This window comes from Heptranchias perlo, chromosome 8 (assembly GCF_035084215.1).
Source record: "Heptranchias perlo isolate sHepPer1 chromosome 8, sHepPer1.hap1, whole genome shotgun sequence".
NCBI classification, from domain to species: domain Eukaryota; kingdom Metazoa; phylum Chordata; class Chondrichthyes; order Hexanchiformes; family Hexanchidae; genus Heptranchias; species Heptranchias perlo.
The window spans coordinates 59,970,599-59,992,642 of NC_090332.1; the positions used below are offsets into that span (position 1 = coordinate 59,970,599).

The following is a 22,044-nucleotide window of genomic DNA, read 5'->3' on the forward strand; positions in this document are numbered from 1 at the left end:
ACATCTTGACTTACCGCAAAATTATCCTCAGGGTTTTCTTTATTTAGACCGTTTAATATTGTGTATAATTCCATACCTCTCAGTCACTCACTTAGAGTCATAGAATCTCACAGCACAGAAGTGGGTCATTAAGACCGTTGTGCCTGTGCTGGTTCTTTGAAAGAGCTGTGCAATTCAGTCCCAGGCCCCAGTTTTTTCCCCATAACTCTGCAAATTAGTCCTCTAAGTACATATCCAATTGCCTTTTGAAAGTTCCTATTGAATTTGCTTCCACCACCCTTTCAGGTAGTGCATTCCAGATCTTTACATTCCTCTATGCGAAAACATTTCGTTTTTAGTTCTTTTACCAATGATATTAAATCTATGACCGCTGGTTATCGACCCACTTGCCAGAGGAAACCGTTTCTCCATATTCACTCTTATCAAAATCTCCCATTATTTTGAATACTTCTATCATGCCTCCCCTTAACCTTCTCTCCTTTAAGGAGGAGAACAATCCCAGCTTCTCCAATCTCTCCACATAACTGAAGTCGCTTATCCCTGGTATCATCCTGGTAAACCTCCTCTGTACCCGCTCCAAGGCCATGACATTCTTCCTAAAAAAAAGTGCGGTGCCCAAAATTGTACACAATATTCCAGCTGAGGCCTATCCAGTGATTTGTAAAGGTTTAATGTGACTTCCGTGTTCAAATGCCCCTATTTACAATGCCAAGTATCCCATGTGCTTTTTTTTAAAAAAAAAGCCATCTTAACTTGTCCTGCCACTTTCAAAGATTTGTGTACATATACCCCCAGGTGTCTCTGTTCCTGCACCCCCTTTAAAATGGTACCATTTAGTTTATATTGCCTCTCCTCATTCTTCCTACCAAAATGTATCACTTCATACTTAGTGTTAAATTGCATTTGCCATGTGTCTGCCCATTTCACCAGTCTGTCTATGTCCTCCTAAAGTCTGCTACTGTCCTCCTCACTTTACTACGTGGCAAGATTTGTATCATCTGCAAATTTCAAAATTGTACTCCCTGTACCCAAGTCCAGGTCATTTATATATAAGAAAAGCAATGGTGCTATCATCAATCCCTGGCAGACCCCACTGCTTACTTCTCTCCAGTTAGAAAAATATCCGTTCACCAATACTCTCTGCCTCCTATCCCTTAGCAAATTACGTACCCAAGTTGCCACTTTCCCTTTAATCCCATGTGTTTCTATTTTCCGAGTAAGTCTGTTATGTGGTACTTTACCAAAAGCCTTTTGAAAGTCTACTGCACTACCTTCATCCACCCTCTGATACTTCAAAGAACTCAATCAGGTTAGTCACACAAGATTCGCCTTTAACAAATCCTTGCTGGCTGTCCTTTATTAACTCATGCTTCTCCAAATGAGAATTAATTTTGTCCTTGACAATGGTCTCTAGTAGTTTTCCCACCACTGATTGGCCTGTAGTTACCAATTTATCCCTCTCCCCTTTTTTGAATAGGAGTGTAACATTTGCAATCCTCCAGTCCTCTGGCATCACTCCCATATCCAAGGAAAATTGATAGATTGTGGTCAGAGCTTCTGCTATCTCCATCCTTGTTTCTCTCAGCAACCGAGGATGCATCCTATCTGGACCAGGTCACTTGTTAACTTTAAGTGATGGCAACTCATTCAGCACCCCCTTTCTATTTAAAAAAAAATCCTAACCAATATCTCTACTTACTCCCTCCTCTACTGCGACATTAACTTCATCCTCTTCTTTTGTGAAGACAGATGTAAAGTACTCATTCAGTACCTCAGTCTTGCCCTCTGCCTCCATAAGATGATTTTCTTCAGTCCCTAATTGGCCCCACCATTCCTTTAACTATCCTTTTACTGTTAAACTAAAGAACCCCAGTTTCTCCAATCTTTCTTCACAACTCAATCCTTCGACATCGTGGATGGTGAATCTTCTCTAACACCTCTGTAGCTCAAATGTTTCCATTCTGTCTTGGTAACAAAAACTAAACACAGTATTCAACGTGTGGTCTGACCAGGGCACCTATAGCTTTAGCATGACATGTTCTGAACTCATCTGGCAATATAGTTCAGCATTTGGTTTGCTTTATGTTGCTCCACAATGACCTTTGTTAAGTGCCGAGTTTATTGTGATGCCCAGATCCTTTTCAGCTTTAGTTAACGATTCCTATACCATCCATTATATATGTACAAAACCCACTTATCCTTACAACGTGCAGTATCTTGCATTTGTCTGTACTGAAATGTATTACTACTCTTCTGCCCTATTGTATCCAACTACTTTTGTAGGTCCTTGACTGCTTCCTCCAATTTTACTGCTTCCCCAGTTTAGTATATCTGCAAATTTGACTAATTTGTCAAGTGTTTGAAGTCAAGTTGTTAATATAGACTAGGAACACTGATCCCTAGGCAATACACTTAGTATTTCCCCTTCCCAAAAACACACCCTAGCAAGCTCCTTTCCTTCATCCAATGTCTTATCCACATCTAGGTGTTACCCTGAATTCCCACTGCTTTCAATTTAAACAGCAGTATTTCATGAGAAACCTGATTCGAAGACTCCCTACAATTCTAAGTACATCGCTGCAAATGGTTTTCCACTATCCACCTGATGCTGCTGCCTTAAAAACGCCATGGCTGAGACTTAGCTGGACTGAAATAGTAATTATTGGTCTTATAATCAATAGATAAATGGCTATTAAGCTTAAGACAAAAATGCTGCAAGTAGTAGTTTTGATAAAATTGAGATATAGTACAGACTGACAAAGAGAAAACAAGACCGGAAGGTAGAGATGAAAGAGAGATTTTCTACCCAACCATTATGTTTTTTCTTGCATCCTGCCCATGAATGCAAAACACAGAGGGCACAATTTTTAAGTCTTGGAAGGACTTGTGTACATAGAAAATGGCTAAATTAAGATAACTTGATAGGAGTAGAAAGCAAAAATGTTAGGCTGACTAAAGTAAATCTAAGGTCAGCCTAGTAGTCACAGAAGTGTTGCCCAGAATTTGCTGTAGCTGGTCAATGAACAGCACGCGTCCTTGCCAGTCAATGGGAATCAGGGGGAAAACTCTCCAGTGGCTGGAGTCATACCTAGCACAAAGGAAGATGGTAGTGGTTGTTGGAGGCCAATCATCTCAGCCCCAGGACATTGCTGCAGGAGTTCCTCAGGGCAGCGTCCTAGGCCCAACCAATTTCAGCTGCTTCATCAATGACCTTCCCTCCATCACAAGGTCAGAAATGGGGATGTTCGCTGATGATTGCACAGTGTTCAGTTCCATTCGCAACCCCTCAGATAATGAAGCAGTCCGAGCCCGCATGCAGCAAGACCTGGACAACATCCAGGCTTGGGCTGATAAGCGGCAAGTAACATTCGCACCAAACAAGTGCCAGGCAATGACCATCTCCAACAAGAGACAGTCTAAACACCTTCCCCTTGTCATTCAACGGCATCCCCCACCATCAACATCCTGGGGGTGACCACTGACCAGAAACTTAACTGGACCAGCCATATAAATACTGTGGCTACAAGAGCAGGTCAGAGGCTGGGTATTCTGCATCAAGTGACTCACTTCCTGACTCCCCAAAGCCTTTCCACCATCTACAAGGCACAAGTCAGGAGTGCGATAGAATACTCTCCACTTGTCTGGATGAGTGCAGCTCCAACAACATCCAAGATAAAGCAGCCCACTTGATTGGCACACCATCCACCACCCTAAACATTCACTCCCTTCACCACCAGCACACTGTGGCTGCAGTGTGTACCATCCACAGGATGCACTGCAGCAACTCGCCAAGGCTTCTTCGACAGCACCTCCCAAACCTGCGACCTCTACTACCTAGAAGGACATGAGCAGCAGGCACATGGGAACAACACCACCTGCATGTTCCCCTCCAAGTCACACACCATCCCGACTTGGAAATATATTGTCATTCCTTCATCGTCGCTGGGTCAAAATCCTGGAACTCCCTTCCTAGCAGCACTGTGGGAGAACCTTCACCACACGGACTGCAACGGTTCAAGAAGGCGGCTCACCACCACCTTCTCAAGGGCAATTAGGGATGGACAATAAATGCTGGCCTCGCCAGCAACGCCCACATCCCATGAACAAATAATAATAATAAAAAAACTGTCATGATATTTTGTGGCGCAAGTTGCTGGAAGTGAGAGATGGAAACGGTGCGCCACCCTTTACAGGGCATCTGGGATCTGAGTGAACAGGGCAAACAACTGTGCATCTCCTTAATAGGACTGAGAAGGAAGTGTAAGTTAGAATGGTGAGTTCTAATAATTCATTTTCAGTGCCAGAGAGGTTGACTGGCAGTAATTAGTGTCAATAAAAGGGTACTTAGATTTGAAATGACTTGCCTTATCTTTCTGTGAAGAGTTTGATTCGTATCTACTGCGAAAATACAGGAACTTCACGCCGTTCAGTGCATTTGAATGGTGAGGCAGACAGTGAGATCCCCTTTTCGTGATGCTAACAGCGGAGCTGCACATCTCTGACAGCAACTTTTGGATTTCCATGTTTAACATCTGCCATCACCTGAAGTTGCAGTGCAATTTGCACATAAATAACGGTGAGTGCCATTAGCCTCATCATTATTTTGACTGTAAATCTGGGCCATTATGACAAAATGCAGTTGACAATTTTTTTTAAGATAAAGAAGAAAGTTAATTTAAGTTCTGCTTGTTCCAAGCAAGATATTTCACAGCCTCCAGTAACATTCTGTGTTTGTTTTTTTAGTTTAGTGCTACAGTTCAATTTATTCAAGATATGGAAAGGCTGGCTTAGTGCCAACAGTAACAGAAGTATTTGAGCTGTGATCTAACTTTGTTATCACTTCATGTGCACAGGCTGGTGGGAGTGTAGCATTTCAGGTATAGTTTACTCAGAGATTTTGCTTGCATTTAAGCAACAAGTGGCACTGTTCAGTTCCGTATAGCCTGAATACATGAAAATTCCTAGACTTTTGTTAATTGAGAAACCAAGGCAAGGAAACAAGGCTGATAATGAAGGTTGAAAAGAGTAAAAGAGAAGGCAAATTAAAATCAGAAAGTAGTAATTCGGTAACAATAAGCGTGGGTTTCAAATACCTTATGTTTGTAGGAGGAACGAAGAATGAAGAAATTAAGGAATTCCACAGTTTTGAGATCTGAGAATGAGCTCAGAGTAGGTGTCTGCGGGATATATCTTGATTTCAACACAATTGGAATGTAGGAAGAAGAAAAAGGGTGTATGCCAGAGTATTCGCAGCTTGAGAGGAACAAGGGAAGCCTTGACCATAGTAGTTTTGATTAAACTGAGGTACAGTAAAGACAGAAAGAAAATTAGCTTCAAAAGGTAGAGGTGAAAGAGGGATTTTCCCCACCCAAACATCATGTTTTTTCTTGCATCCTGTCCAAGAATGCAAGACAAATAAGGGCGCAATATTCAAGTCTTTGATAGACTTGGGCATGATAGAACACTAAGTGTTAATGGAAAATGCATTTGGCATGAAGGAAAAACTGATCTTCTTGGAGACCATTTTAGCAATGGTGGAAATGTGGATGTTCAGAGATAAGGGGAGATAGTGAGGCCAAGAATCTTGATACATGAAAGAAATAGGATGGAATCATCAAAGGCTTAAAAAAAGGGAAACTGGTTAGATTTTCCAATGATGTGAATAAATTGTAGTTGAAGAATTGAGAGAAATAAGATTGCCGAAGGGCATGGAAAAGATCAATGCCGTAGTCATAAGGGATTCGATAGTCAGAGGGGACGGCCAGGCATTTCTGTGAATGCTGACGTGACTCCCGCATGGTGTGTTGCCTCCCTGGTGCCAGGGTAAAGGATATCACAGAGAGGGTGCAGAACATTCTGTGTGGGGGGGGGGGGGGAGGGGAATAGCCAGAAGTCATGGTCCATGTGGGTACCAACAACATAGGAAAGAAAAGGGCTGAGGTCCTGCGGTCAGAGTTTCAGGAGCTAGGAAGGAAGTTAAAAAGCTAGAACTCAAAAGTAGTAATCCCTGGATTACTCCCAGTGCCATACGATGGTGAGTACAGAAATAGAAAGATAAGGCAGCTTAATGCATGGTTAGAGACATGGTGCACGAGGAAGGGCTTCAGATTTTTGGAGCATTGGGACCAGTTCTGGGGCAGGAGGGACCTGTTCAAGATGGATGTGTTGTTCTTCAACAGAGCTGGGACCAATGTCCTCACGGGGAGGTTCACTCGTGCTTTGGGGGAGGGTTTAACCTAATTTGGCAGGGGGATGGGTCCCAGAATGTAGCATTAGAAAGGAGAAACAAAGTGCACAGTGGATTGGGAGAGACAGACAGCACTAGAGTAAGAAACAACACAGTATTAGGTGGGATCAGACTAAGAGAATACGAGAAGGTCAAAGATAGGTTTAGAGCGCATGTGTGTAAACGTACAAAGCGTGGTAAAATAAGGTTGAGCTGCAGGCTTAAATAGCCACATGGGAATATGATGGAGTGGCAATAATGGAGACCTGGCTCAAAAAAGGGCAGGATTGGGTACTAAATATTCCTGGATACAAGGTGTGCACGAAAGATAGAGTAGGAAAAAAAGAGGCGGGTGGCAGTATTGATTATGGTGAATATTGCAGTGCTGGAGAGAGAGGATGACTTTGAGGGATAAAAGACAGAATCTATTTGGTTCGAGTCAAGGAACAATAGAGGCGCCATTACATTACTGGCCACCAACTAGTGGGAAGGATACAGAGGAGCAAATATGCAGGGAAATTACAAAGAGGTGTAAGAACTATAGAGTAGCGATAATGGGGCATTTCAACTATCCTAGGATAGACTGGGATAGTAATAAAGGGCAAAAAGGGGGAGGAATTTCTGAAGTTGTGATCAGGAGAACTTGCTTGATCAGTATGTTTCTGGCCCAACAAGGAATGAGGCATTTCTGGATCTAGTTCTCTAGTTCTGGGGAATGAAGTGGGTCAAGTGTCAGCGGGAAAACATTAAGGGAACAGTGATCATAGTATCATAAGGTTTAGATTAGTTATGAAAAAGAACAAGGAGCAATCTAGAGTAAAAATACTTAAGCTACAGGTGAGGTGCCTGAAGATTGGAGGGTAGCAAATGTTGTGCCTTTGTTTAAGAAGGGTGGCAGGGAAAAGCCTGGGGACTACAGACCGGTGAGCCTGACATCTGTAGTGGGTAAGTTGTTAGAGGGTATTCTGAGAGACAGGATCTACAGGCATTTGGAGAGGCAGGGTCTGATTAGGAACAGTCAGCATGGTTTTGTGAGAGGAAAATCATGTCTCACGAATTTGATTGAGTTTTTTGAAGGGGTAACCAAGAAGATAGATGAGGGCTGTGCAGTAGACGTGGTCTACATGGACTTCAGCAAAGCCTTTGACAAGGTACCGCATGGTAGGTTGTTACATAAGGTTAGCTCTCACGGGATCCAAGGTGAGGTAGCCAATTGGATACAAAATTGGATTGACAGAGGGTGGTTGTAGAGGGTTGTTTTTCAAACTGGAGGCCTGTGACCAGTGGTGTGCCTCAGGGATCGGTGCTGGGTCCGCTGTTATTTGTTATTTATATTAATGATTTGGATGAGAATTTAGGAGGCATGGTTAGTAAGTTTGCAGATGACACCAAGATTGGTGGCATTGTGGACAGTGAAGAAGGTTATCTAGGATTGCAACGGGATCTTGATAAATTGGGCCAGTGGGCCGATGAATGGCAGATGGAGTTTAATTTAGATAAATGTGAGGTGATGCATTTTGGTAGATCGAATCGGGCCAGGACCTACTCCATTAATGGTAGGGCGTTGGGGAGAGTTATAGAACAAAGAGATCTAGGAGTACAGGTTCATAGCTCCTTGAAAGTGGAGTCACAGGTGGATAGGGTGGTGAAGAAGGCATTCAGCATGCTTGGTTTCATTGGTCAGAACATTGAATACAGGAGTTGGGATGTCTTGTTGAAGTTGTACAGGGCATTGGTGAGGCCACACTTGGAATACTGTGTACAGTTCTGGTCACCCTATTATAGAAAGGATATTATTAAACTAGAAAGAGTGCAGAAAAGATTTACTAGGATGCTACCGGGACTTGATGGTTTGACTTACAGGGAGAGGTTGGATAGACTGAGACTTTTTTCCCTGGAGAGTAGGAGGTTTAGGGATGATCTTATAGAAGTCTATAAAATAATGAGGGGCATAGATAAGGTATGGGAATCTATAACGAGGGTCATGGATTTAAGGTGAGAGGGGAGAGATACAAAAGGGTCCAGAGGGGCAATTTTTTCACTCAAAGGGTGGTGAGTGTCTGGAACGAGCTGCCAGAGGCAGTAGTAGAGGCGGGTACAATTTTGTCTTTTAAAAAACATTTGGACAGTTACATGGGTAAGATGGGTATAGAGGGATATGGGCCAAGTGCAGGCAACTGGGACTAGCTTAGTGGTATAAACTGGGCGACATGGACATGTTGGGCCGAAGGGCCTGTTTCCATGTTGTAAACTTCTATGATTCTATTAATTGGAGGGGGGCCAATTTCAGTGGGTTGAGAACGGATCTGGCCAGGGTAAATTGGAATCAAAGACTGGCAGGCAAAACTGTAATCAAACAATGGGCAGCCTTTAAAGAGGAGATAGTTCAGGTACAGTCTAGGTAGATTCCCACAAGGGGGAAAAGGTAGACAACCAAAGCCAGAGCTCCCTGAATGACTAAAAGAGAGAGAGAGAGAGAGAGAGAGAGAGAGAGAGAGAGAGAGAGAGAGAGTGAGTAAGATGAAGCAGAAAAAGGGGGTATGACAGATGTCAGGTTGATAATACAAGTGAGATCCAGGCTGAATATAGAAAGTATAGAGAAGTGAAAACGGAAATAAGAAGGGCAAAGATCGAGTATGAGAATAGACTGGCAGCTAATATAAAAGGGAATCCAAAAGTCTTGTATCGGCATATAAATAGCCAACGAGTTGTAAGAGGAGGGGTGGGGCCAATTAAGGACCAAAAAGGAGATCTACGCATGGAGGCAGAGGGCATGGCTGAAGTACTAAACGAGTACTTTGCATCTGTCTTTACCAAATAAGATGCTGCCAAAGCCACAGTAAGAGGAAACATAGAAAATAGTAGCAGGAGTAGACCATTCGGCCCTTCGAGCCTGGTCCGCCATTCAATATGATCATGGCTGATCCTCTACCTCAATACCATATTCCCGCTCTTTCCCCATACTCTTTGATGCCTTCTGTGTCTAGATATCTATCTAGCTCCTTTTCAAATATATTCAGTGACTTGGCCTCCACAACCTTCTGTGGTAGAGAATTCCACAGATTCACCACCCTCGGAGTGAAGAAATTTCTCCTCATCTCAGTCCTCCTTCCTACCCCATATCCTGAGACTGTGACCCCTCATTCTAGACCCCCAGCCAGGGGAAACATCCTCCCTGTATCCAGATTGTCTAGCCCTGTCAGAATTTTATACGTTTCAATGAGATCCCCTCTCATTCTTCTAAACTTGAGTGTATACAGGCCTAGTCGACCCAATCTCTCCTCATACGACAGTCTTGCCATTCCAGGAATCAGTCTGGTGAACCTTCGCTGCACTCTCTCCATGGCAAGTATAATCTTCCTTAGGTAAGGAGACCAAAACTGCACACAATACTCCAGGTGTGGTCTCACCAAGGCCCTGTATAACTGCAGTAAGACATCCTTGTTCCTGTACTCAAATCCTCTTGCAATGAAGGCCAACATACCACTTGCCTTCCTAATTGCTTGCTGCAACTGCATGTTTGCTTTCAGTGACTGGTGTACAAGGACACCCAGGTCCCTTTGTACATCAACATTTCCCAATCTATCGCCATTTAAATAATACTGTCTTTCTGTTTTTCGTTCTGAAGTGGATAATTTCACATTTATCCACATTATACTGCATCTGCCATGTATTTGCCCATTCACTCAACTTGTCTAAATCACCTTGAAGCCTCTTTGCATCCTCCTCACAACTCACAATCCCACCTAGTTTTGTGTCATCAGCAAATTTGGAAATATTACATTTGGTTCCCTCATCCAAGTCATTGATATAGATTGTGAATAGCCGGGGCCCAAGCATCGATCCCTGCGGTACCCTACTAGTCACCGCCTGCCACCCCGAAAAGGACCCATTTATTCCTACTCTCTGTTTCCTGTGTGTTAACCAATTTTCAATCCATGTCAGTATATTACCATCAGTCCCATGAGCTTTAAGTTTGCACACGAATGTGGGACTTTATGAAAGGCCTTCTGAAAATCCAAATACACCACATCTACTGGTTCTCCCTTATCTACTACATCCTCAAAAAACTCCAGTAGTTATGTCAAACATGATTTCCCTTTCATAAATCCATGTTGACTTTGTCTAATCCCGTTGATATTTTCTAAGTTATCACATCCTTTATAATAGACTCTAGCATTTTCCCTACTACTGATGTTAGGCTAACCAGTCTGTAGCTCCCTGTTTTCTCTCTCCCTCCTTTTTTAAATAGTGGGGTTACATTTGCCACCCTCCAATCTGCAGGATTTTGGAAGATGACAACCAATGCATCCGTTATTTCCATGGCTACCTCTTTTAGTACTCTGGGATGCAGATTATCAGGCCCTGGGGATTTATCTGCTTTCAGTCCCATTAATTTCTCCAGCACTATTTTTTCTTACTAATACTAATTTCCTTTAATTCCTCCTTCTCACTAGTCCCTTGGTTCCCTAGCATTTCTGGGAAGTTATTTGTGTCCTCTTCCGTGAAGACAGAACCAAAGTATTTGTTTAATTGCTCTGCCATTTCCTCATTCCCCATTATAAATTCTTCCGTTTCTGACTGTAAGGGACCTACATTTGTCTTCACTTATCTTTTTACATACTTTGAGAAGCTTTTACAGTCTGCTTTTATGTTCCTTGCAAGTTTACTCTCATACTCTATTATTCCCCACTCAATCAATCTCTTGGTCCTTTTTTGCTGAATTCTAAACTGCTCCCAATCCTCAGGATTGCTACTTTTTCTAGGAACTTTATAGGACTCCTCTTTGGATCTAATACTATCCTTAATTTCTTTTGTTAGCCATGGTTGGGCCGCTTTTCCTTTTGTGTTTTGCACCAGAAAGGAACGTATAACTGTTGCAATTCATGCATTCGTTCCTTAAATGTTAGCCATTGCCTATCCATAGTCATGCCTTTTAATGAATATCCCAATCTATCATAGCCAACACACTCCTCATACCTTCGTAGTTTCCTTTGTTTAGATTTAGGACCCCAGTTTCAGATTGGACTACTTCACTTTCCATCTTAAATGAAGAATTCGATCATGTTACGGTCACTCTTCCCTAAAGGACCCTGCACAACAAGATTATTAATTAACCCCTTCTCATTGCACAATACCCAATCTAGGATAGCCTGTTCCCTGGTTGGCTCCTCAATGTAATGGTCTAAAAAAAAAACATCTCGTACACATTCCAGGAACTCATCCTCCACAGTATTATTGCTAATTTGGTTTGGCCAGTCTATATGCAGATTGAAGTCACCCGTGATTACTGTAGTACCCTTGTTACATGCATCTCTAATTTCCTGTATGATGCCGCCCCCTACTTTACCACTACTGTTTGGAAGCCTATAGACAACTCCCACCAGTATTTTCTGCCCCTTGGTGCTTCTTAACTCCACCCAGACTGATTCTACAGTAGTAAAATCTGTAATTGAGATACTGGATGGGGCTAAAAATTGATAAAGAGGTGGTATTGGAATGGCTGGCTGAACTTTAGATAAGTCACCTGGTCCAGATGGGATGCATCCTAGGTTGCTGAGAGAAGTAAGGGTGGAAATTGCAGAGGTGCTGGCCATAATCTTCCAATCCTCCTTAGATGGTGCCTGAGGACTGGAGAATTGCAAATGTTACACCCTTGTTCCAAAAAAGGGTGCAAGGATAAATCCAGCAACAACAGGCCAGTCAGTTTAACCTCAGTGGTGGGGAAGCTTTTAGAAACAATAAAGCAGGGACAAAACTAATAGTCACTTGAACAAGTATGAATTAATCGTCAAACATGGGCAAGGAAACTGCCTAATTACCACCTACCGCCCTCCCTCAGCTGATGAATCAGTCCTCCTCCATATTGAGCACCACCTGGAGGAAGCATTGAGGGTAGCAAGGGCACAGAATGTGCTCTGGGTGGGGGACTTCAATGTCCATCACCAAGAGTGGCTCGGTAGCACCACTATTGACCAAGCTGGCCAAGTCCTGAAGGACATAGTTGCCAGACTGGGCTTGCAGCAGCTGGGGAGCGAACCAACACGAGGGAAAAACTTACTTGACCTCGTCCTCACCAAGCTATCTGCCGCAGATGCATCTGTCCATGACAGTATTGGTAGGAGTGACCACCGCACAGTCCTTGTGGAGACGAAGTCCCGTCTTCACACTGAGGACACCATCCAACATGTTGTGTGGCACTGCCACCGTGCTAAATGGGATAGATTCAGAACAGATCTAGCAGCTCAAATATGGGCATCCATGAGGCACTGTGGGCCATCAGCAGCAGCAGAATTGTATTCCGGCACAATCTGTAACCTCATGGCCTGGCATATTCCTCACTCTACCATTATCAACAAGCCAGGGGACCAACCTTGGTTCAATGAGGAGTGTAGACGAGCATGCCAGGAGCAGCACCAGGCAAACCTCAAAATGAGGTGCCAACCTGGTGGAGCTACAACACAGGATTACATGCATGCTAAACAGCAGAAGCAACATGCTACAGACAGAGCTAAGCAATTCCACAACCAATGGATCAGATCAAAGCTCTGCATTCCTGCCACATCCAGTCCTGACTGGTGGTGGACAATTAAACAACTAACAGGAGGAGGAGGCTCCATGAACATCCCCATCTTCAATGATGGTAAAGCCCAGCACATAAGTGCAGAAGACAAGGCTGAAGTGTTTGCAAGCATCAAGTGGATGATCTATCTTGGCCTCCTCCCGATATCCCCACCATCACAGAAGCCAGTCTTCAGCCAATTCAATTCACTCCATGTGATATCAAGAAACGGCTGTGTGCACTGGATACAGCAAAGGCTAAGTGTCCCAACAACATCCCAGCTGTAGGGCTTGTGCTCCAGAACTAGCTGCGCCTCTCGCCAAGCTGTTCCAGTACAGCTGCAACACTGGCATCGATCTGACAATGTGGAAAATTACCCAGTTATGTCCTGTCCAGCCAATTACCGCCCCATCAGTCTACTGTCAATCATCAGCAAAGTGATGGAAGGTGTCGTCGACAGTGCTATCAAGCGGCACTTACTCACCAATAACCTGCTCACCGATGCTCAGTTTGGGTTCCGCCAGGGCCTCTACAGCCTAGAAGGATAAGGGCAGCAGGCGCTTGGGAACACCACCACCTGCACGTTCCCCTCCAAGTCACAGACCATCCCGACTTGGAAATATATCGCCGTACCTTCATCGTCGCTGGGTCAAAATCCTAGAACTCCCTACCTAACAGCACTGTGGGAAAACCTTCACCACATGGACCGCAGCGGTTCAAGAAGGCAGCTCATCACTACCTTCTCAAGGGCAATTAGGGATGGGCAATAAATGCTGGCCTTGCCAGCGACGCCCACATCCCAGGAACGAATAAAAAAGCCAGTACTGATTTGTTAAAGGCAAATCGTGTTTAACTAACCTGATTGATGAGGGCAATACAGTTGAGGTTATGTATATGGACTTTCAAAAGGCGTTTAATGAAGTGCCACATAATAGGCTTGTCAGCAGAATTGAAGCCCATGGAACAAAAGGGGTAGTGGCAGCATGGATATGAAATTGGCTAAGTGACAGGAAACAGAGTAGTGGTAAATGGTTGTTTTTCAAACTGGAGGAAGGTGGTGTTCTCCAGGGGTTGGTACTAGGACCACTGCTTTTCTTGATATATATGTTAATGACTTGGACTTGGGTGTACAGGGCACAATTTCAAAATTTGCAGATGACATAAAACTTGGATGTGTAATAAAGGAGGATAGTAATAGATTTCAAGAGGATACAGACAGGCTGGTAGAATGGGCGGACACATGACAGATGAAATTTAACGCAGAGAAGTGCAAAGTGATACATTCTGGCAGGAAGAACGAGGAGAGGCCATATCAACTGAATGGTATAATTCTGAAGGGGGTGCAGGAACTCAGAGGCCTAGTGGTATATGATACACAAATCTTTTAAGATGGTAGGAAGGTTTGCGATTAAAAAATCACACGGGATTGCAGGGCTACGGGGAAAGAGCGGGGGAATGGGACTAACTGGATTGTTCTTACAAAGAGTCGGCAAGGGCTTTTTGGGCCGGATGGCCTCCTTCTGCGCTGTAATCATTCTATGATTCCATGATATGTCGTGATTGAGTGGCACTGCAAGAGAATGGAGGTTGTGTGCAGTGAGGGCATTTAAACTGAAGGAAGTTGATGAATGCAGAGTGGAATCATAAGCAAAAGAACAAACAGATTTGGATCATGAGTGGAAGTGGTCATTCATATGAAGAATAAGGTGGGAGAGGGGACAAAGCTCTGGGGAGTCAAAGGTGAACTACTAATTACAGTACAAACAGAGCTAATGTGAGAGCAAACTAGATGGCCATGACCAGGGGTATTGATTTATGGAACCGAATAAGTTAAATTTCATGGGGTTCCAGAATTTTTACCTTGTCTTTAGGGATTACATTCCACAGTTCCATCTGTTTACAGTGAATCAGCCTTTCAAATTCTATTTTTATTTCATGGGATCCTGTGATTTTTACCAGGGTTAGAATAGATTACCAGTAAAATGTCCATGCTGAAAACCACAGTGGTAACCATGAATCAGGAGAGAACTTTTAATTTGGGAATTAACATTGGTCTTCAGGAAAGTACAAATATAAAGGTAAGTGAATGAACAACAAGAATACCCTTTCTTAGGTGATCTGTTGAGTGAAAGAGATTGAAGAGATAGCACAGAACAGGAGTTAACTTCAGAGACATACATCTCAAAGATGATGCGAGGAGAGGATGTGACAGATCTGGACAGGACAAGACTTAACGTTGGTCATAATGGTAGAACAGAATGGAGCAATGGCGGGAGGTTCTTCAACGTCAAGATTTGATCAGAAGCTGTTGATGACATCAACCAGCAGAGATAGCAGTATCAGATAGCAGTGATAGAGTCAGCATAGTCCTAAACAACCTACAAACTTGAAATAATCCATAAGCACTGATTAAATGACAAATTGAAGGGTCCATTAACATTTACCAGTATCCCAGGCTGTTGAGTAGTTGACTAGGAGAGATGAAAGCAGCATGGAAGACAGCCATATGGCTGGGTAACAATGAAAGAAGCATACATGCAAGACAAATGTGTACCATAGATTTCTCAAAGTACTTAGATCTCCTTTCCTATTGGTGAGTTTGCTATCACTGTTTAGCAGCTATGAAGCAGGAATCAAACTCCTCACCATCTGGAATTGCACATCAGCTTCAAGTGTTGGTGGATTGTCATTTAAGTGATAGTATTATGGTTAGCTATGTCCACAATTACATGATCTCCTTTGCAATGAGGCTGAGCAGGCAGTGCAGAATTCCAGTTATACTGCTGCCCATCAATATCTGACAGAAGGGAATTTGAGCGTTTCCACCAGTTTCCATATATAAAACCAGGTTGTTGTGACACCACTGTGAAGACTGTCTGAATATCTAGCAGCCACCATCTTTGCTGAAACTTTACTATAGTTCTAAAGTGTGATGCATCACAATAATTGTCAATTCCTGGTAACACCTTGCTCAGGGTGTGTTAGAGACTAAGAAAAGGAACACAAGAAATTAACTTAAAAAACATGGGAAACTTTAGGAGCAGGAAAAAGTCGTTAACCAAAAAATCCACCCCTTTTGGGGCAAGGACTAAAACTGGACTATCATTACTTTGCACTTTGTCAGGTGGAACCTTACCTGGTGGTTATTCAACCATATTATCTCACAAGGTTATGGCTACCTGTTTATTCTTGTCTACTGTGCAGCTTCTTTAGGAAATCCAGAAAAAGCATTTACTTACCATTCAATGAGAACTCCTTTTAGGACATTAACCATCTTTAACAGAGCTCCAAGAGGTCTATCCAAGCAGAGGTTATCCACAAGATGATTGTCAAAAGCCACTTGATAGTCAAACTGCACATGAACCTGCAAGGCTCCAGAACTGAAGATCAGAAAAAAAGTTTACAGACTTTGTAAAAGACACATTTAATTCCTAACAGAGAACTCAAAAGACACAGCTGTAAGATTTCTAATCACAATATACACATACGAAAAGAATAGAAAAAAGACCACAGGCTCATCAAGCCCTCTCCATCCAGACTCGGTGCAACCACATACATCATTTACCCATCCCTTAAATACGGAATCTCCCTGGAAGCAAGACATATATTTAGTGTATATGCTATACAAAAGATTGCACACAAGCTGATTGCACAATATACTTCTCGTATAATACTGTCAACTCATCACTTCAAACTGCCCTCAGCATTACACAGTTCAGACCTGTAACTACCAAAACTCCAGCCTGGTGTTATAGTGCAAAATACTCAACATACGGTACAAAGTTTAAGAGATCAACTGTACCGATAGGTGTTTTTCATAGCTCAAGTGGACATGGTATGAAAATTTCACACATCCACTTCACTAAAATTCCTGTTTGAAATTTTACATTGGTTTTCTTTAATCCTACTGAAAACACTCAACGTAATACAAGAGACATCTCACATGCAGATATGTTTCAGCACTAATCTGTTAGAATCTTATTCATTTTATTTGCAATGAGTACAACAGTAGTCAATGACAAATACATAATTAAACATCTTAAATTCCTTCTCCCATTAAAGTGACTAATAAATTATGAACATGTATTTTGTTTAACCTTCTATGCAGCAAATTAGACCTGCACAACAAAGATAAAAGTCCCAATATTAACGGTACCGGGGAGGCCAAAATCAGCCGAAGAACCTAGCAAGGCAGGGCCTCATTAGCATGTTGTAGGGCCGCCACCCACCAGTAGCCAGCCAAATGGACCGCCTGGCCAGTGGACTGGAAGGAACACGAGCAGCAGGAGGCTGCAGCTGAGGAGCCATGGGAACATTCCCTGGCACTGGGAAGGGACCATCAACTCCAAGCGGGAGGGTGCTGGGCAGAGGCTGAAGGCTTCCTCGAGGTGTTAAAAGGAGTGCTAAAAGAACCTTGGGAAGCCAGCAGCTCCCACCTCGCATCTGCGGTCAGGAATCTTACAGGTCAGGCCTCCCCCTCACTTACTATCAAATTTAAATCATGGCTCCGATGATGTCATTTGGTATGTTAATTAGACCTAGCAAACCACTCAGTGTATCAAACCTTTTCAGGGCAACTAGAAATCAACATACGAATGGACAATAAATGCTGGCCTTGCCAGCAACACCCACATCCCAAGAATAAATATAACATAAGCACAATTTTTTCAGCCAACTACTGGCACTGGAACACAGACATAAATCTGGATGATTCGAACACCACATAAAAGTAACATGGCACAAATTACTTATATTAAAGATTTAGCATCGAACTCTGCAGCTGACAATCTGTAAAACATACCTTGTATTTTCATAAAGGATATATAAACATACTGTGTATCAATATAAATTTGCCTTCCTTTCTATGTGAGCCTTGCAGCAATTTCAGTTCAATTTTTCCCCCTACTTCTGCACCCAAAACAAATATGGCCTAAGAGCTCATTAAGAGCCTTTATTGAGCAGATTGAAGCAGACAAGAGATACCACACTCCATTCCAGACTGCCAAGGTTCACCCTACAGCATCCAGTTACAATCAATGAATTGCAATTACTAGTAAACCATACTACTCTTATTTAAATATGAATCATTTTAAAACTAATTTGTGTCATTTATACTAATTAGCTACAGATAGATCCTTGTTCAAAAGTTGGGAGTCTTACAACACCAGGTTATAGTCCTGATGTGGAGATGCCGGTGATGGACTGGGGTTGACAATTGTAAACAATTTTACAACACCAAGTTATAGTCCAGCAATTTTATTTTAAATTCACAAGCTTTCGGAGGCTTCCTCCTTCGTCAGGTGAACGATGTGAAAATTTAAAATAAAATTGCTGGACTATAACTTGGTGTTGTAAAATTGTTTACAAAGGTTATAGTCCAACAGCTTTATTTGAAATCACAAGCTTTCGGAGCTTTCCTCCTTCGTCAGGTGACTCACCTGACGAAGGAGGAAAGCTCAAAGCTTGTAATTTCAAATAAAGCTGTTGGACTATAACCTGGTGTTGTAAGACTCCTTACATTTTGTCCACCCCAGTCCATCACCGGCATCTCCACATCATGGTTAAAAAGTTGGAGTAAGCATTCGTTTTTTCCAGTTTATTAGCTGGATCACATTTATTTCAATATAAGCACTAGTTCAATCTGCAGTAAGTCTAAAGATGGATGCAAACCACAACATCACCACTTTACCACTGGACACTATACATCCTCTTCTGAAGTTACAAAGATTTAAGCTTGTGGCCTAGCAGATTTAAATGAACTTGGCAATTTTAACTTCCTACAATTACAAAGAGCGAGACCATCCATTCAGCTGCCTCTGCCGGATCCTTCCTTTCCCCTAGTCCACCAAGCCAAACTTCTCCCCTAGCCCTGAACTTGCATCTTTCTCTAGTTGCTCTCCTATCTCCCCATATGTTCTCTCCAAGCTCATCTGGTCCACGAGACCCACCTCCTCGCTCAACCCTACTTCCATTAAACTGCTGACCACCCAACTTCCCTTCCTGCCGCCCCATGCTAGCCGATATCGTAAACAATTCCCTCTCCTCTGGTACTGTCCCCCTCCCTTTCAAATCTGTCATCATCACACCCTTCCTCAAAAAATCCACCCTTGACCCCTCTATCCTTGCAATCCACCACCCATCTCCAACCTCCCTTTCCTCTCAAGTCCTTGAACATGTTGTTGCCTCCCAAATTCATGCCCATCTTTCCCGCAACACCATGTTTGAACCTCTCCAAATCAGGTTTCCCTAATCAAAATCACAAACAACATCCTATGTGACTGACAGTGGTGCACGATCCCTCCTCATCCTTCTCGACCTGTCCGCAAATTTTGACATGGTTAATCACACCATCCTCTTCCAACGACTCTCTGATATTATCCAGCTGAGTGGGACTGCCCTTGCCTGGTTCCATGCTGATTTACCAAGCCAGAGTCAAAGAATCTCCTGCAATGGCTTCTCTTCCTACTCCATGGAATTCCTCAAGGATCTATCCTTGGCCCCCTTCTAACTCTCATCAACACGATACCCCACAGCAACATCATCCAAAAACACGTCAGGTTCCACACGTACACTATCGACACCCAACTCTACCTCACCACCACCTCTCGACCCCTCCACTACCTGCGTTGTCAGGCTGCTTGACCGACATCCAGTACCAGATCAGCAGAAATTTCCACCAATTAAATATTGAGAAAACCGAAGCTATTGTCCTCAGCGCCCGCCTCAAACTCTGTTCCCTAGCCACTGATTCCATCCCCTCCCTGGCCACTGTCTCAAGCCGAACCAGACTGTTCGCAACCTCGGTATCCTATCTAACCCTGAGCTGAGCTTCCGACCCCACATCCTCTCCATCACTAAGACCGCCCACTTCCACCTCTGTAATATCACCCGTCTCCGTCCCTACTTCAGCCCATCTGCTGCTGAAACCCTCAACCATGCTTACCTCCATACTCGACTATTCCAATGTTCTCCTGACCAGCCTCCCATCTTCCACCCTCCGTAAACTTGGGCGCATCCAAACCTCTGCAGACTGTATTCTAACTCGTATCAAGTCCCGTTAACCCAATACCCCTGTGCTCACTGACCTACATCAGCTCACAGCCCCCAAAAGATTTGATTTTAAAATTCTCATCCGAGTGTACAAATCCCTAAATGGCCTCAGCCCTCCCTACCTCTGTAACATCCTCCAGCGATACGACCCTCCGAGAACTCTGGGTTCCTCCAATTCTGGCCTCCTGTGCATCTCCGACTTCCTTCGTCTCACCATCGGCGGTTGTGCCTTTAGCCGTCTAGGCCCTAGGTTCTGGAATTCCCTCCCTAAAACTCTCCACCTCACTCTCCTCCTTTGACACTTCTAAAAACCTACCTCACCTGTCCTAGTCTGTCTTTCTTTGGCTCGGTGTCAATTTTATTGTCGATTACACTCCTGTGAAGCACCTTGGATGTTACACTACATTAAAAGGTGCTATATAAACGCAAGTTGTTGTTATAGTCCCTTTTTGAATTCATAATTTATTGTTCCAGCACCTTTGCTAGTGGCCTGTTCCACAGGTTTGGTATCCTTTTACAAAAGGCATAAATTTATCATTTTCTTTTGTTATCCTTAATTTTAAAACTGCCTGTCTTTAGATTAATTTATTTTGCAAGATTTCTCATTATGGAGTTCAGTGTGAACCAGAAACGTTGGGGATAATATCAGCCAAGAACGTTTCTTTCAGTCTGTCTGCTCCACAGAATCGGAGATCCCACTTTACATTAAGTGGGTAATCATTATCTATATAATCTAAGCTGACACTAAAGTACAGTACCGAGGGAGTGCTGCATTGACAGAGTGTCTGCAGTACCATCTTTCAGATGATACATTAAACTTGGACTTAGTCTCTCTGTTCAGGTGGACGTGTTCTCTATCTCCTGGCCAACATTCTTCCCTCAACCAAAATCAGCAAAACAGATTAACTGGTCAGTCATCCATCTGCTGTTTGGGGGGACCTTGCTGTGCACAAAACAACAGTGGCTACACTTCAAAACTGATTCACAATGAAGCACTTTGGGTTACCCTGAAGATTTGAGAATATACTGTACAAGTGCAAGTTCTTTATCTACCAGCAATAACTTCCACACAAACTCCTGGAGTCACAGTCCCCAGGAAGCAAACTGTACCACATTAGTAGCACCATTGGAGGATGACTAGGTGATGTTACATCAGCCACTAAGCAGCACTTTTCTAGTGTTGTCGAGAACTCTTGACATCCTCGAGAGGAGTCTCCACCAGGCCAAGCGGAGGTAAGCCTCGGACCAGGTCGGTCCCATCATGGACTTCCTCCTCCTCCTCCTCCTCCTCCATCCTCCATAAAGATTCAATCCCCACCACAAAACTCACACGAAGCTGAATGGAGGCAGGAGAAGTATCCAGACACAGCACAAAGACCTGCCATATTAAGTAAGGATTACTCCATTACACAGCATCACCAGGAAACGCGCACGCAACTTTAACCGTTTACAAAGACCGTCTGTGTTCAAACCTGTTCAAAACAAACCAGCCGTTACACCCGGCGCTGAGCAACCTGGGAGCGGCTGCGCGGAGCAACCAATCAGGAACCAGAAACCAGAGGCCCCGGAGGCAGGTTCGTCCTCGATTGGTCAGATAGCGCGAACTGCCGACACCAGGAGCCAATCAGTTTTCCGGCGGATCGCGGGTGATTAAAATTAGGGAGTTCGCCCCCTGGTGTCAGGAGGACTCCACTGCATCAGAACAACTGTGGGATGAGAGTGAGTGGAGACAAGTGTGTCAAACAATTATATAACACATAAGCAGTTAGGTAGTTCTCATCAGCAACAGATGAGTTAAATGTGTTAGCAATTACGAATTAAAGGAAGCATGGAATGAGAAAAAAAAATTGGCCTGCCGCTCTGGCCAAACAAATATGAATTATCAATTGCATCAGTCCATTCAATCACCCGAGGTAAACATACAAAATTTTTCCCTGACCAACTCACCTCCACCCCCAAAAGAAGTAATCATGCAAAATTCATAGTGATGATGACGACGATGGTTTGTCCATTGTTGTCGATTATGAAAATCTATGATTTATCTTCAACAGGTTGTGGGTTCTCATATAACGAAAGTCCAATTTTGTGAGGAATGTTTTCCCATACTTCAGATGTCAGATTGACCTGAAGGTTGAGCTTTCTTTGATTTCCTTTGGGCGCCCTTCAGCTAGCTGGATATGACTTGCCTCAAGCTTTGTTGTGCCAT

General features: G+C 43.4%; 1 protein-coding gene across 3 annotated transcripts in view; it reads right to left on the reverse strand.

Moving 5' to 3' along the window:
- Nucleotides 1-21,369, reverse strand: part of gtf2h5 (general transcription factor IIH, polypeptide 5) — a 29,250-nt gene extending 7,881 nt beyond the window's left edge. The window contains exons 1-2 of one of the 3 annotated variants that reach the window (XM_067989155.1): nucleotides 21,311-21,369; nucleotides 16,028-16,168 (exon numbers count right to left, since the gene is read on the reverse strand). In XM_067989155.1, coding sequence (XP_067845256.1) covers nucleotides 16,028-16,062 — 35 coding nt within the window. In that variant the 5' untranslated portion in view covers nucleotides 16,063-16,168; nucleotides 21,311-21,369. The other 2 variants (XM_067989156.1, XM_067989153.1) reach the window with 2 other exon arrangements.
- Nucleotides 21,370-22,044: the final 675 nt, after the last annotated feature.